Source organism: Drosophila tropicalis, unplaced genomic scaffold (assembly GCF_018151085.1).
Source record: "Drosophila tropicalis isolate 14030-0801.00 unplaced genomic scaffold, ASM1815108v1 contig_845, whole genome shotgun sequence".
In the NCBI taxonomy this organism is placed as follows: Eukaryota; Metazoa; Arthropoda; class Insecta; order Diptera; family Drosophilidae; genus Drosophila; species Drosophila tropicalis.
Genome location: NW_027173338.1, coordinates 999334 through 1015752, shown reverse-complemented (window position 1 = coordinate 1015752; position 16419 = coordinate 999334). Strand labels below are relative to the sequence as shown.

Below are 16419 nucleotides of genomic sequence, written 5' to 3'. Positions count from 1 at the left end.
GCGAGTGTCTCGAGTGTAATCCGTCGTGTGTTTTGTGTGTGGGAAATTGTTTATGCAAAAAAAGAATATAAATAAATATATATACACGTGAAAGAAAAAAAAATTAATAATAATAAAAAAGGTTTAAATTTGTTTCTTTTGCAAATTCTACGAAAACGATGAAAAGGGCCGAGAATATAACTGAATAGGCAGTTTGTTTTTTTTGTTTTTCTGTTACAATTCAACTTTTAGAACGCGTGTCGGCACGTACGTAAAGAAAAGGCTTTTCATTTGCCATAGAGATTGGGATTGATTGCTTGATTGATCTATTTTTGCACTTGATTTGCGACGCACGCGCCGTGCCATTCGCGACGTGACTGGCGCTTCACTCCAGTTGGAGTCGACAAGACGGCGATGGCGACTCCTCCTGGGCAATTATGTTGATTTGTGCAACGCGTCTTCGTCTCCATCGGTTACCCTCATCACATCACCACCGCTTCATCGCTTGATTTTCCAATGCTGATAAAGAAAATAAACAACAACAACAACAACAACAAATTTGCAATGCAAAGAGAAGAAAATTGATTTGATGATCGCTCATCTCAGCGCCAAATCTTTTTTTGATCTTGACACGCCCACAATTTGATTATATCTTGCAAAAGTGTTTATTATATGTATGTATTTTTGGGCGTTCACCGAAACGTGAAAATCAAGAAAATAAATATGTGAAATAAAAGTGAAAAATCATCAAAGAAAAGTTCAAAAAACCAAAATCAAAAAGGTGCACAAATTTTGACAGTTGCAGCAATTTTATTTTTTGGAATTAAATCAATTGGTTTATTTTTCTTGTTAATACATTATTCTGGTTAAACGGAGTTTTTTTTTTACAATTCAGTTGAAATTTAGTTAAGCAAAGAATGACAGATATTTGATCTAAACAAGTATTAAATAGTTTTGAAATAAATACTTAAAATAAGAATATAAATTGAAAGGAAAATTAAAATTGATTCGAACTATAAAACTCTTTTTTTGGGAAGAAGAGGGAACAATTTTAAGTAATTGAAAATGATATTGTTTATGAGAAAAGTTTGTCCAATTGTAGTAATTCAAAATTGAAAAAGTCATTACATCGAAGTAGATAAGATTCCAGTGCTTCAAACATAAGTGATTTCAAAACTGTAAACTTAGAAATTCTGAATGAAAATTTCTTCTGAATCAAATTTTTTATCTCATTTAAAGTTGTCAAGTCTTTCCCTTGTCCACAATAAAAATCTCGTAATAATTTGAAAGTTTTATCAATCGTTAATTATAATTCTAGAATTTATATATATTTAAGAAGAATAAGGTTCAAGGTTTGAATGAAATCTACCAGCCCTTTTTTGTTTTAGGTAGCAAAACGAACAAGTTTTGCCCTTAATAGACCCATGATTAAAGCTAAATCTTACTTATGCAGCTCTTGGGTCATTACAAAATCAGTTTTATTACGGAATCCAAGCATTTGTAGTACTAAATGATACACTCATCGCTTTGAAATTCCCATTATATTTCCATCTTAAGCTCTTCACATAAAAGTGCTTAGTTTTTTAAGTGATTTTTGAGGGGCAAACCGGGAGCAGAAACTTTACGATTGGACTGAAAAGGCCTCAAGGTTACTTCTTCATCATTTTATGTAACACAAACGCCTCTGTCTAGTTTCCAGCTCAAATACAATACATTTACATATGTAATTACCAGCTGCTGCTGTTTTTCTTGCCTTAATTAATAAGCAGCTTTTTGGTTAACCCCCTACTCAGACTCAGACTCCTACTCCTCCTTCTGTTCGGAGAGAGACACCTCCAATGAGACTAAATATAGCGTAATAAAAAGCCGCTTAATTAAAAGTACCAAATCACTGACAAAAATGATCAAGAGCTAAAAGATTACGCAAAATACTAACCATAACTCATTAGTAAAAAACCAAAAAAAAAAAAAAAAGAAACAAAAATAAAGGAAAAGCCCTTAAGCTTTGACTTTAAGTGATGATTGGCTTTGGACATCATGATGATTAATGGCCAAGTGAAATAGATTTATGGTTGGCTATCAACTTGTTTTTGTTTTTTCCCCCCAAACTCACTGCTTCGTTCTCTCTCTCCCTCACTCATGTTCTGGGAATGCTAATAGAGTTGCAAGTTGCAACTGGAGCAACAGCAGCAGCAACATCAATGATACCCGGAAATCTTTTACAGTAGTGGCCTTTTGTCTAGAAAACAGATTCTTTTATTTACCTCAGATAAAACATTTACAAGTTACAACAAAAAGAGCCAAAGATAAATTGAACAGAGACAGAGACACAGAGAAAGAGAGGGAGACCCAGAGAATGGCATTTAGTTAAGCTGATAAGCATTTGGTATGCCACATCTAAACAAAAGTTGAAACATTGCTTCATGTACCTAGTCTTCTCTAATGCCAAACTCATGGCCAAGAAAAATCTTTGTTGTTTTTGTTATGATCTATGACTCAGTGTACGTTAAGCGAAATATAATCAAAAGGCGGTAATCCAATTAAATGGCTCAAGATCAACACAGACCGGCTGACCCAATTAGGCTCGCCTTCTCCCCTCGCTCCTTCTCCTGGCCATTGTGTGTGTGTATCGATCGTCATCGCATTGAACTTGAAAGCGGCGGCAAAAGGCGCCTGGTCCATTGTTCGTCTTGATATTCATTGGATTGGCTTGGTTTTCATTTTTTTGTGTTTTTTCTTGTGGCAAAAACAAGTTCTAAACTCCCTAAAATAAAAACGATCTCGTATTGAAGCTTCGATCTAACGGCCGCCCTGTGTCTGTCTGTCCCGGCATTTCAAATTGTAGATCAAAGATCAAGCTATAACAAAAAAAAAGGAGGAAAACAAAAACAAAAATCTTAAATTGGCATACCACAAAAGCCAAAGGAATAATAAGCAAAGGCCCATAACGAAGATTTTGTTACCCTGTAAAACAAAAGTAATTCAAGTATTAAGGATTACCTACAACAGCTAGAAGAAAGAATAATCATTGATCTTTTGTTTAAATGCTTAGATTACAGCTTTTGAAATTTATTTTTATGGCCAACCATTACTTTTTCAATTTAAAAGGCTTTAGTTTGATTAGGCTTTGAATCTATAGAATCGATTTGACGTTCATACGATTTCCATTCTAACCACAAAGTGTACCCACAAATCATGATAGTCTTCTTGTCTTCCCTTAACTATTGAGCACATCTTGCAGTCAGTTGTTCTTTCTTACCCATTCAAGAGATCACTTTAAATTCCCTCCCCCACAGATCATATCACACTTGAATCGATCAAGGAAAACCACCCACAAATTTAGCAAAAGATCACATAAATCTAAATTGCCGATCAGTTTGAAGCGAATTCTCGTCTTCAAAATGGAACTCCTACTCACTGACATACATATGGAATGTGTCCAAGAGATCATTGGGGATCATAAAGTATACACAAATAAACCAAAAATGGCAATCAGTTTTGAAAGTAACCATCTGCCAAATGCATCTTCTTATTTGCATACGAGTGAAATGAGTGAGTGCCACTTTCTATGCTCTAATAAATGAAAAATGAAGAAAATTTTTCAAGTAGAAGCCCTTTACTTTCCCATGGCCCACTTGACACACACGATTAATCACATGACGCGCGCACACACGATCCATCCGATTGTTATCGACAAAGAGCCCCATCAAATTGACACAGAGTCAAAGTCAAAGTTAAACAATGCAACTTGGCTTGAACTCTTCCTTCTTTGGCCAAAACGACAACTTCGACGACGACGACGACGACAACGACAACGACAAAGACGATGATCATGCTGTGTGCGATCTTGACAATCAAGATCAATATCAGGCATTTACAATGTACAAATATTTTGCCTTCTCTACTATCTCTGTCTGCCTCTCTGTCTGTCTGTCTGTTGGTACGGGGGACTCGTAAAACGTTGCCTATTTGCCTCAAGGGTAGAAAATCGAAAGAAAACAAGGCTGCGAGAAAAAATTATAATATAGAAATTATGACGTTAGGTCTATACTCTAAAACAATTTGCAATAAAACTCAGTACAAGAAATCAATGAAAAACTAAATTTTCATAGGAAAATCTGCTCAAATAATAATGAAATAGAGACATGGAGGCAAAGACCTATAGATAATATAATAAACATCTATGTATATGGCAAGATTTATAAACTTATATTGTGTCTTCTGAAAACATTTTCCAATTTTCGCTGGATGGCCTAACTTCTTGCTTTAATCTCTTGTCATAAGGCATATAATTTTTCAAGATTCTTTATACCCTTTCTGATGAAAAGTGTATTTGAAAACCTATTATGCTATACAAATAATCGACCAGCATTATGTGGCAAACCTATGTTAAACAAATTAGCCTCAACCTAGGCCAACTTGAAATGTGGATGAATGGTTGTTTGGACGGTTGGACGGATGCAAAAGAAAAAACTTTGCATGGCCGGAAAATGCTATAATTATGCAATTCCTCAAAGGCGCTGATGGTGGTCGATGGTACCAACGGGCAATGGGCTACATAGATGATGCCCTGCTCCTTCTCCTATATACTCGTAGCTATATATGTATAATCTGCAAATGATTCGCGTTTTGGGGGCCTTACAAATTATTGACTTGCAGTCATAAGTCCCAACGTTGAGGTTGTAGGACTAAATTGCCGTAAATCTTTATTTGTGTGCAGCTACTTAGATGGCCCCTTCCCGCCACCCATTCTTAGACTGAGGTTAACAAGCCGCCAGCGATTAAGTCATTTCTTATGTTGGCTCATTATTTTTGCCTCTTTCGTTGTTGCTTTTTGACCAAGTAGTCTGCGTAGCTACTGGGCTTGTCTGCTTGGCTGCCTGCCTGCTTGGCAATTGCAATTTTTTTTCTTCTCCCCAGTCTAAGCCCAAAATTTAATGTCCCTCCTTGTGGTGAAAACTTGTTTTTCCGCCAGCAGATTGCCTGAATCTTTGTTAGTGAAATATTTTGCCATAGTTTTTATCTTGACAATGGACATCTTGAGCTTCAGCTACAGCTAGAGCCTGAGCTGGTAGTGTCTGGTAGTCAGTCTGTATATGTTTAAGTCCGTGTGTTTTCCTTCCGTATTTGTTTTAATTCAAAGTGACAATTCTACGTAATTAGCTGGCGGTTATTTCTTAACACTTGAATGATTTTTGGAAGATGGAGAAAGAGTGAGAGACCGAGACCGAGGAAGCCAGAAAGGTTTCATCCCAATCTTTATAATATCAAATTTCCACTACTTTATTTGATTAGGTTATTTAGTATATTCAGTTAATACATTTGGACAGTTTTGCTTCTGTTTTAATCTCAAATTTATGTTTAGAATAAGTGACAAATGAATGAAATGAAAATATAGGAAATTTGATCTTTTAGCCAAATAAAATATACTCAAATTTTGATAATTAACTGATATTTGGACTGTTTTTGCCTTAAGTCTTTGAAGTCATATTCAATTTTACATTCAGACATTTTCATTTACAAAGTTCAATACCAACAACCAAAGACGCTTGAAAGGGTTTCAAATCTTGCACTTCCCATATGGGATAGCTAAGAAATATGTAGATATGTTACAGAGGATATTTTCCAGGTAATCGATTTGCTTATGGCCTAAAGTAAGAAAGGTTGCTATAAATTAAATCTTCCCATACTTTTGGTTAATCTAATACATTAAATTTTTGACCTGTTGAGAGATCTTACCAAATATCCTAAGTATAATATATTCTTACCTTTCTATCCATAATATCAGTTTGTTTTCTTAATACATTCTAACTGTATCCTTCAAAGTTTTTAAAGCCTTTTTCTAATGCCTAAATGATATCTTACTAGCGCCTAGTATACAAATCGAACACTATTTTGTTTAGCAAAACTATTTTCTATAGTACATCGAACATTTCAGCCTTTCGACTTCAATAATGACTGTTTCTTTCCGGTTAAACCTTTGTCTGATTGTGAGTCATTTATGTATACTAGAATATAAGTATGCACACTATAGCAAAATCAATTTGCTGGTTTCTAATTTTTACTATTTACTGATGACTAATATTTTGGATGTGTTTTTCTAAATCATCCAGAAATACACGAGTTAAATTTTCACTACAGACTTGTTGGCTTCTCTGATGAAAGAGATCTCGTATGGTGCTAGCTCATATCTAGCCTTATTTAACTCACTTCTAATTGCCGATAATTCAAGGTTTTCTTCACTTCATCTTGTGCCAAACTCTTTCAATGGTTTGAGGCGAGAAAAAATCCTTTCCGCATTGTTTCGTACTTTGTATGCCATTCACCTGCTTAGAGGTTCCGTGCTCTCCTCTGAAATAACCACACATCTCCATTAAATGTAACCCACTTTATGTGAACTGTTGGACATTTCGCACATTTGCAGTGTTCATTTCATTTCACACCATAAACACATTGAAGCGGCGCGCAACTAAAAACAGGCAGGGAAACTCATCTTTTAACGCCTTCATCATACGACTCCAGGAAGGAGAATGGAAATGGAATGGAAAAAGGAAAAGCACAAAAAAGAAAACTGCCAAGTGTTGGCTTCATAAACTATTTGAATATCTTTCAGTGCGGACAAACCACAGCAACGGCAACGGCAACGGCGGTGGCGGCAACCACCCGCTGACCCGTTTGATCAGTCTATTTTGCCCCACCGACTCAACATGGACATGACCACATGTTGCTTCTAATATATATGTACCAGTATTTGGAGTATATATATATATATATCTTTGCTTTCCACTTTTTATTGCATAATTGCAATTGAATTGTTTTGCTTTTTGCGTTTTGGTGTATTTTTTATTTCTTTCTTTTGCTGACTTTTCGAAATGTGTTAATTATTTGATTTAGAGGCTCATGGGCTACCAGATTAGCAAACACATTAGACTTGTTGTATTTGCCATATATTTTGTTTATGAAGACATTATTTTGTTATTTTACACATTTCCTTTTTGGCAATTGTTGTTGTTCTACATGATGCTTTCCGAGCTCAATTAAAGTCTTTGAAATCCAAATCAACACCATCTGATTCCGAAAATGAAGTAGGACATATGTATACAGAGATATGAGGCGCACAGCATGAGATTTTGGAGAAAGGTTTGAAATGGAAAATCAGTGAAATTCGGGTCATCGAAATTGGGTTAATGAGAATGATTTGTGTTGCGTTTTGTTGCCTTTCGGAGGTAAATGAAAATTCTGATTTATAATCGGTAATCAGTTTTAAGTGAGTTTAGAACTTGGTTGAAATTAATCGACAACACTGTTTGTTTTGGATAAATGATGAGGCTATCAGGGATCTTATCAGTATTTAGTCTTAATCGGATTTCCACCATATTTTGTTTTCTTATGTTAGGAGTTTCCAAATATTTAGATTAGAAGCTTAGAAATGGAAATGTGAATACGTAATTTTTTTTCTATTAAATTTAATAAAAATGGCATCCTTTCCTATTTGATTTGAAGGCCCTTTCGCCTGAAATGAATCGTTAAATAAATTATTCTGTTTCACAAATGTGTTGCCCTTTAGATAATTACCTACACCATTAAAAATGTAATATTTTAAAAACATTATGTTGATTACTTTTTGATTCTTTTTTAGTACAAATTTAGTTATCGATTCAAGTTCAGCTAAATGTTTATCCTATTAAAAGAATTTATGTGGCATTAGATGAATGACAAACATTAGAACTTGATTAGCCATTTTAATAGCTTTTCTATCAAGGAAAGTAGTTACTAATTCCACAAGCATTAATAAATTCGTTAAGTACTTCCTCATAGTTCATTTGAATTTCCTTCTCGAACATAAAGACATATTACTTAACGTCCACTTTAAGTTTTTCCTATTTCCTATTGCTTCTCTTAGGAGGTCTACTTCAAAGCCTTTATTTAATAGATTGTTCTACAAACTATCAACTTACGAAATAAATAAACATTCCTAAGATATTAACCAACTTTCTTTTTAAGTGAATTCGATTAAGAACAACAACTGCTCTTATTAAGGCAAATATGTACATTTACCTTACAAGCATTAAATCAAAATAATTGAATAACTTTCATATCTTGACTTTTTCCATTGCCCAAAAGAGGGTCGCAAACCCATGTCAAGACCCCACACCAAATTAAAATCACATTCAATTAAGCACAATTTAAGATACTATATAATTATACACGCACTCTTAGCTCAGTTTCAGATCAGCGTTTATATTCTGACATTTATGAAATTCCTGAAATGTTACATTAATTTGCCACTAAACTGTGAGGCGAACGAACGACGATCGACTCTTGATGAAGGGAGAGAAAAAAAACCGAGACAGAAAACGGTATAAAAGTCAAACAAGTTTTCAACTTGAAAATTTAATTGTAATGTGAGAAATTTAAATTAGGTAGCCAAGCCAAGAGACGGACAGACTTCTCCACCTTCTTCTACTCCTTCCTCTCCACACATATCGGACATCTTCTACTCCCAGACCCACTGGACAATGACTAAGAAACCTTCAATGGCAGCAGCAACAACTACATGAACGGAAGATGCCCAACAAAAAAAAAAAAAAAAAAATTTATGAAAAAATGTTGCTTTTTGTTTTGTAGTTGAGTGAAGACGAGAAAAACGAACGAAAAAAACACACACTAAAAAGATCAAATAACGAAAAGCCGCTAAATTTCAAAGGAAAACAAAAGCTTGCTCACTTTTTTCTACGTTTTTTTTTTTTCCTAATTTTTTTTTTGTTTAATTTTTTTTATGGGGCTCAACTAATTTTCCACTTGTGAATAGTGAAAGAGAAAAGATCTAAAACGATTTTCGCTTGTTTGTCAGTCGCCCATGTTACGATTATTTACGATTTTTTGTGTCTTTTTTTGATTTTGAGATTTTGGCTTTTGGGTGAATCGAAAACGAATTTATTACATCACGATTTCTATTTGTTTGCTTTACTATGATTTCTCAGTTTCTTTAATATTTTTTTTTTTTATACAGATTTCTGAAGTTCTTTTGTAGTTTATGGGCATTGTGATCTCTTTGACGTGTTAATACACTAGACCAAAAATTGGGTATATTTAGTTTGCAATATAGTTTGAATATATGTAAATAATTTTTGCATACATATTTGATAAACACAGCGACCTTTGGGTTATCAATGTGAGGTTTTCTTAGTTTCAAAGATTTTTTTTTTTAAAGTCTATTCCACCTCAACTTCATAAATAATTGAAAGCCCTTGTTTATGTTTTGAAACGATGTAAATTGAACTAAGATTTGCAGCTTCAGTAGACAAACTCCCTCAGATATAGTCAAAGCTCAACAAAAACCTTTCAAGATCTATATGTAAAGAGTATAATATCTTCGTTGTAGTCAATTATTTGTATGATTATGCGAAATTTTTGTTTGCAGCTGGTCTTCCTGGAAAATATTTATGCTCAGCTGGCCAAATGATATAACCTTTTTTTTCCAAATTTCTATCTCATTTGTTTCTTAAATAAAGTTTTCAACAATAAAGTTTATGTGTTTTGCCAAACGAATTTATGTTTCACCAGAGAAGAAGATAAAACTATTTTCGACGGTTTTTTCTTTCTTCAAGTTGGTTTTTTTTTCTGTTTTTTGTTTTTAATTTTAGGTTGAGTCAACGTAAACAAGCAAGTCATTTAAACAAATTGTAACACATTTGTTGAAAAAAAAAATGTTTTTTGTTGCTATTTTTGTTTGTTTTCACTAATTAGCTTGCCACATGTATATGTATATTTATCAAGTGTCAAAAGTTGCTTGATTAGTTAGGGCAAATTGTTTCAAAAGATAAACTAAATGCTGCAACTGTCGGGAATTAGTGAAAAAACTATCTTACGATTAACTTTAGCGAGATGAATAAACCGAATAGAAGCGGCACCACAAACAATAACAACAACAACAACAGATAACAAAATGAAAAGATTAAGAAACTAAACGCAAAGAGAAATGACCATAAATGACAAACGAACTGTCAAAATGACAAGAATAAGATTAACAAAACGACGATACGAAAATACAACGAAATTGCTGCACTTATGCATTTATCTCATATGCATAGCACAGACGTTACAACAGGAGCAACAGCAAACGCAACATCAACATCCACGACAACGGCAACATGTCTTGCCGCAGGGCAACATGTTGCAGCAACATCAACAAACTAGTGTAAATAGTAGTGTAAATATCAATATAAGCAGCAAATTCAATGAAATTGTACAAGCAACAGCTGTGGCAGCGGCAACGGCAACAGCCTCAGCTACAGCCACAGCAACAGCTACATATACAGCAGCAGCAACAACAACAACAGCTGTGACAGCAGCAACTATAACAACGCCATCAAGACGACATAAATGGCGACGAAAGTTGGCCTATCAACAGAATCGAAATTCTACATTAGGCAAAAGACGAAAACTTATGCGTCCCTATCAAAGAAATTTAACGCATGCCACAAGAACAACAACAACTAGGGTGGCAAGTGTTGCCACTACAGCGACAGCAATAGCAACAACAACAACAAGCACATTGATACCAAAGATAAATCAAAAACAACAGCCACGCTTTAGCTATGGCTACCATCAGCAGCAACAGCAACAGCAGCAGCAGCAGCAGAATGTTGCAGGCGTACATCAACAACAACAACAACAACAACAGCAACAGCAGCAACATATTGTTGCTGTAACCCCAAGACCACCGCAACAACAAAGGCCTGGTTTTGCCATAGTTCCAGCCTACTATCATCAACAACATCAGCAACAACACCAAATTCTCAGCAATGTCTCTCAGCAGCAGCAACAACAGCAGCAACATGTCTACGTTCACCCCGGCAACAGTAACATTTTGTTGTATAGCAATTTGGGTTCAATACCACCTTGTCCCCCCCGGCTTGCTGCCCAATGCAGCGGGGGGAATGCGTATTTATCCCCAACAGCAACATTTCATACCCCTGCGACCCACAACAACTCAACGCTCCAGGCATCGGGGTAAGCAAACCACAAAAACTAAAACAAAACTTGCAAAATATTCTCATTTAATTGTCTTCGGGGCCAGTTGTGGACCATCATCTAGCGAAGGAAAGGTGTTAATTACGCTAATAAAAATTGCATTTACAGAAGGCGACAGACGCAGGCAGAGAGACAGATAGATAAAGGCAAAGAGGGAGAGGGAGATAAGTAGAGACCTGGCGCCTTCAATGCCGCCATGTCCACTAATTACCCCCAACGGCTAAAGTCTGTGATAGAAAGCAAGGCTAATTGGTTGAGTGAGAGGCTACAGAGATGATTGGCGGAGTAATCGTAATTAAAAGTGTTGTACATTTTTCAAATGCTTTTTTCCTCGACACTCAACAACACTGAAAGTGAACATTATTTTGCTTTTTAATAGATTTTTGAAAAGTTTCTTTGGAATCTCCATGGATTCCTTCACAAAATTAATAGCCAAATAGGGAAGAGGTAGTCAAAGAAACACTTTTTGAGGATGCTTTTTACGATTCTCCAAGCTTTAGCCAATTTGCTCAGTTCTTTTATCCAAAAGTTTATCAAAACCTACTCAATGCGAGTTCTTTGCATATTTGATCATGTTACCAAATTCCAAAGAGTTTTGAATCAGATTTAAGATAAGTGCATCCTTCGAAAAATTGTTAAACTACAACTTTTCCATAATTTTGTTCTCCATGGTTAACCAGTTGTGCATTCCCAAGACTCACAACATGGCAGAGAATGTCATCATCGCATACCTCTTGTTGGGCGCTACTTTACACACCAATAACCAAATCAAAAAAAATATGCTGGCCTAAAGGCGCCCAACTGGCTGACTTCTCTAACCATATAATGCCAGATTCGTGCTCGTTTGCGGCCATGTCTCAAAGTCTGTCTACCCCTTAAAATGCTAATTGACCAAGAGCCCCCCAACCAGGCGCCAAGTGTCTAACCAAAACAATCTATCAATATGCAGTAGCCAGAAAAACCAAAAGACAAACTATGTATAAACCTATATAGAAAATATATGTATGTATGTATGGCTGTGTGTTTATGTGATATATAAAGTATGTGTAATTTGATTTGCTTGCAAATTTGTTGAGTGAATTTTTATTTTTTTTTTTTTTTTGATTACATAAGCAGAACGACAAGAAAATCAATAAATTTTTGCAGCAGCCAAGTCAAAATCTCAATATCTCCCCCTCCTTTTTGTAAGTGTTTTAGGCCAATTGATTTTTTTGCGCCAGCTGCATATTGAAAATTTTATTTTAGGCCAGTTTATGGATTTTCTCTTTTTTCTCTCTAGGCTGTCAAATGATTTGCAATCAAAATGTTTTTCTTGTAATATTTCAAATTAAAGACACTAAAATTGACGTATCGATAAGCGACATAACTATAATGTTGAGAACAGGTTGTGACAATGTGTTGATGATTTCCAATTCAAATATATTTTCAAAATATTGTTGAAGGTGTTTAACTAATTGCATTTTTATACTCTAATGGTGGAAGTTTGTTGAAAATGTGTAGCAGTTTGTAATATAATTTGCTATGGACTAGAAGAGAAGGAATATGAATATCTTTCTTAGGACTTTATTTGTAGTATCTAAGAGGAATAATATCGATCTGTCAAATTATTTAAACAGTCTCAACGACCAACTAGTTAGTCTTAGTGACAAAATGGCAAGAGTGAAATTTCCAACAATCTTGATATCGGTTTATTTTATCATCTAATGTAATCATCTAGACTCATACATCTTTCAAAATAATTTCAGTTATATGGAATAAACCATTAGCTATTGTGATCAGTTCTAAGTAATTCGAACGATTACAACATTTTTATTTCTTTAATTGAATTACTATTATTGTGAATAAGTTAATACATTTTTAAATCAATCAATCAAAATACCCTGAATGTTGTCAGAAAAATTGCTTTAGTTACAACATTTTTTCCCCCAAACAGTATTTGATTACTAACTAATTGTAAGTTCTTTTCATATACTACGATAATATTATAATGTTGTAATGATATAACGATAATTGTAATCAAATCTATTTCCAATTTAAATCTTCTATAGAAATTATACTCGTATATCAATGATTTAGTTAAAAAATATATAAGAAAATCAAAATACTTCAAGTCCGTTTGCATTAATGAATATAAGGAATACATTGAGACCTCAATTAAGCTTTCTGGCCAACCCAAAATAAACCGCCAAAATCTTTTTACCCAATTCAGACTTAATTTCCAAATAAAATACACAAAATGATCTTAAAAAGAATAATGAAAAGATTAGTGTCGAAAAACTGCTGAAGCTTATTGTCTACAAATTTGACACTTGCATTTTGTCGTTTTGTATGAAATTTATGGCCAAGCTTTTGTCTTTTCCTGTTGTATATAGAGTCTATATTTTCTTTGATCGAGTTTTATGTGCAATTAGCAAGAGCATTGTTTGTTTGTTTGTTTGTTTTTTTTCGTGGCACGTTTCATTGTAATTAAAAAATCGCCGAAAAACGAAACCCAAAACCAAAACTTTAACATGTTACACAGAGAAAGAGTCACACAGAGAGAGAGACAAGGAGAAAGGAGGGAGGCTATGATAAGGTTAGCTTGGAGGAGGGGTAAGACTGCGATTTGGAACACCATGTAGGTGTCTGTTGTGGTTACATGTCTGTCTGCCTATCTGTCTGTCGTTTGGTCTATCTGTCTGGTTTGCCTGGCGTCTTGCATTTGCCGGAGATCTGAGACATTGGAAATGTCAATATTTGTTGCTGCCAAGCCAGTCAGACGCTTGGTCTTGGTCTTGGTTGGTTTTTGTTTGTCTGTATGGGTTTTGTTTATTTGTTTTGTCGCTCACATGTGGCATGCCCGAAAGTTAATGACTTCAACTATCTGCAGTTGTTGCGGTTACTAACCGCTAGAGGGAGTCTTGTTGTAATGTTATTCTATTTTAGCTTAGGAAAATGTGCCACAATGTGTTCATTAGTTTTACCTTCAACTAATAAGGCAGCTCATTGTTTGCTGATGAACTTGGCCAAAAACAAGGGTACTTCATTCATTGAGGAATTGGGTCAAATTATTTGATGTCATGGAAATGCACAAGCGAATTCATATAGAATATATATCTGTACCTAAAATAAATCTGTTTAGAATTTAGTCCTGGACAATCTTATTAAAGTTTTTTTTTAAAGAATACATCAAGAAGTTAAACAAAACCTTTGGATCTCTGTTCCTGGATTCCTTGAAGTCCCTGAAACTCATCAGAAGTAGAGAATGTTTTCTGTTGTGTAGACCAGATTTCAGTGTTTTATAACAACAAAAGAGGCGCTAAATATTCTATTGTAATTAGTCAACACTTTTTCTATCCAAAATGGGGCAAAAATAACCATTTTCTTTTGAAAATCAATCAAAAACTCGCAAAATCTGCCTACAAATTTCTTTTATTGTTAAATTCTCCCTCATTTCACTTAAATTTCAAAATATAGGTTGTTAAAAAAATGTTTCTATATTCATTATTATAACTGTGAATTCAGATATAAATGATAATTTGATTAACAAAAAGTTTGCCATAAAAAGAAAAAGAGACATTTCTGAACCAATCCCAAAGTTCGCTCTCTGTATCTTTATTGCTTTTGACTTATCTTTTCTTTACGGCCATAAACCTTAAACTTTTGCAAATTTATAAACAATATCTTGCGGCACCCTCGCCATACATACATAAGTTCAAACTAAACAAAGATCTTTAACAGATGCATTTCACTTCATTTCGAAAGGTAAACTGCAGTCAAACTCTGTTGTCTCAATATTTTGCCATGAAAGAGAAATATTTTTTCTGCATTTCCCTTTCCTCCATCACACAAATGAAGCACATACATACATATTACGAATAGATGCCAACTTCTTTGCCGCTTCATCACAATTTAAATTTGCAAAAGAAGAAAAATTTTTGCCGTTTCATTTAAACACTGCCGCTCCGATGTTTACGCATCGGCACAAATAACAGACGTCAAACTGGGGAAGGAGAAAAACAACAGAAAATCATTTGAAGTGCATAGATCAAAGTGACCGAGGCGCCAAGCCAAGGCAAAGAGTTGTTGGTGGTTCGTTGCTGTTGTTGTTGTTGTTGTTTTCTTCTTATTTGTATTTTGCTGTCTTGTGCCTGTGGGGCCAGGCGTCGTCTCTGACCTCAGACAACCCGGCACACGTTGCGGAGGAACGGATTCGATGGTGAATTCGTTTGCAATTTAGGCCAAAGAAAAAACCCAAAATCAAAAAAAGAGTTACCAAACAAATATGAAAACGTGACTGCAGAAATACAATTTTCATACCCCTTAACCTTTGAGTTAAAAAGCATATTATATTTAATATAGTATAGATTGCTTTTAGAATGTCTATAATCTTTATTTCGTAGATTAAAGTTATAAACACTTAATGAGTTCTTAATTTTATACTAAAAAAGAAAATTAAATGACTAAAACGCTTCAATTCAAATACCAGAAACCTCAATAATCAACTAAGATGTTTCAGAATTTCATACTATATTCTAGATCTCTTGTAAATGCTTAAGTTCATATACCCTTGCAGACCTTGGCAATAATATTTCTATATGTTGAAAACTGTTTTTCTGTAATTCAATTCATTAATCCTCAGACAAAACCATCAAATAATTCGGGACAAAAGTTTTCTGATTCAGAGAAAAGAAACCTTATTCTTAATATAAGAAAAAATGTGCTAAACTTGCCAAAGTTTTGAGAAATTTCCAAACTACTTAATAGGGTATAACATAATCGATGCCCATTTGGCTGTAAAATTTTATTTACCACTTTGAACTTTGACTTGTCCACAGTTAAGAGGTCTTAATTAAAAAGTGAAATTTCCCTAAGCTTATATTTTTTATTTTCTTAACTATCTCCCCTTTTGTTTTTCCCATTTCTAAGCTATCTCAACATTTCCATTTTCTTTCTCTGTCGTTAGCTGATTAACCTCAATGTAAAGCCACAAATGAAGGTTTCACATTTCCGGTCTCTAATTGGAAATTGATTTATATATCTACATGGATACATATGGTATTTAGTTTCCCATTTTCATTTCCATTATCTCTCCCTCCCTTTTTTGTTGGTTGACTAATTTGACTGTTAAATGAGAAAATTATTCGTACAAGATTTTGAGATCTTGTTTAAGATTTTTGTTTTCTCACTTGGCAACACCTTAAAAAATGTTTTTCTGCTGTTTCGTTTTTTTCATTTATTTATCTAAAAGATATTTCTGATAGTGTTTTTTTTTTTCGGTCGTTGCAAAATGAATGCTTAATTTAAGCGTCAAAAATATAATTTGCTTGCATTTTTTTTCCTGTTGTTGTTGTTGTTTCTTCACGCCAAAAACTTGTTTGTCATAATCAGATTTAATGAAAATTGAATAATAAATATTATCAT

The 16419-nt window shown here is 34.2% G+C and overlaps 1 protein-coding gene across 1 annotated transcript in view; it reads left to right on the top strand.

Annotated features, from left to right (window-relative positions):
• The first annotated feature begins 202 nt into the window (after positions 1-202).
• Positions 203-16419, top strand: part of wb (wing blister) — a 35128-nt gene continuing 18911 nt past the window's right edge. Inside the window, 3 exon segments of the mRNA XM_068294169.1 lie at positions 203-760; positions 9864-10888; positions 10890-10995. Coding sequence (XP_068150270.1) covers positions 9962-10888; positions 10890-10995 — 1033 coding nt within the window. The 5' untranslated portion in view covers positions 203-760; positions 9864-9961.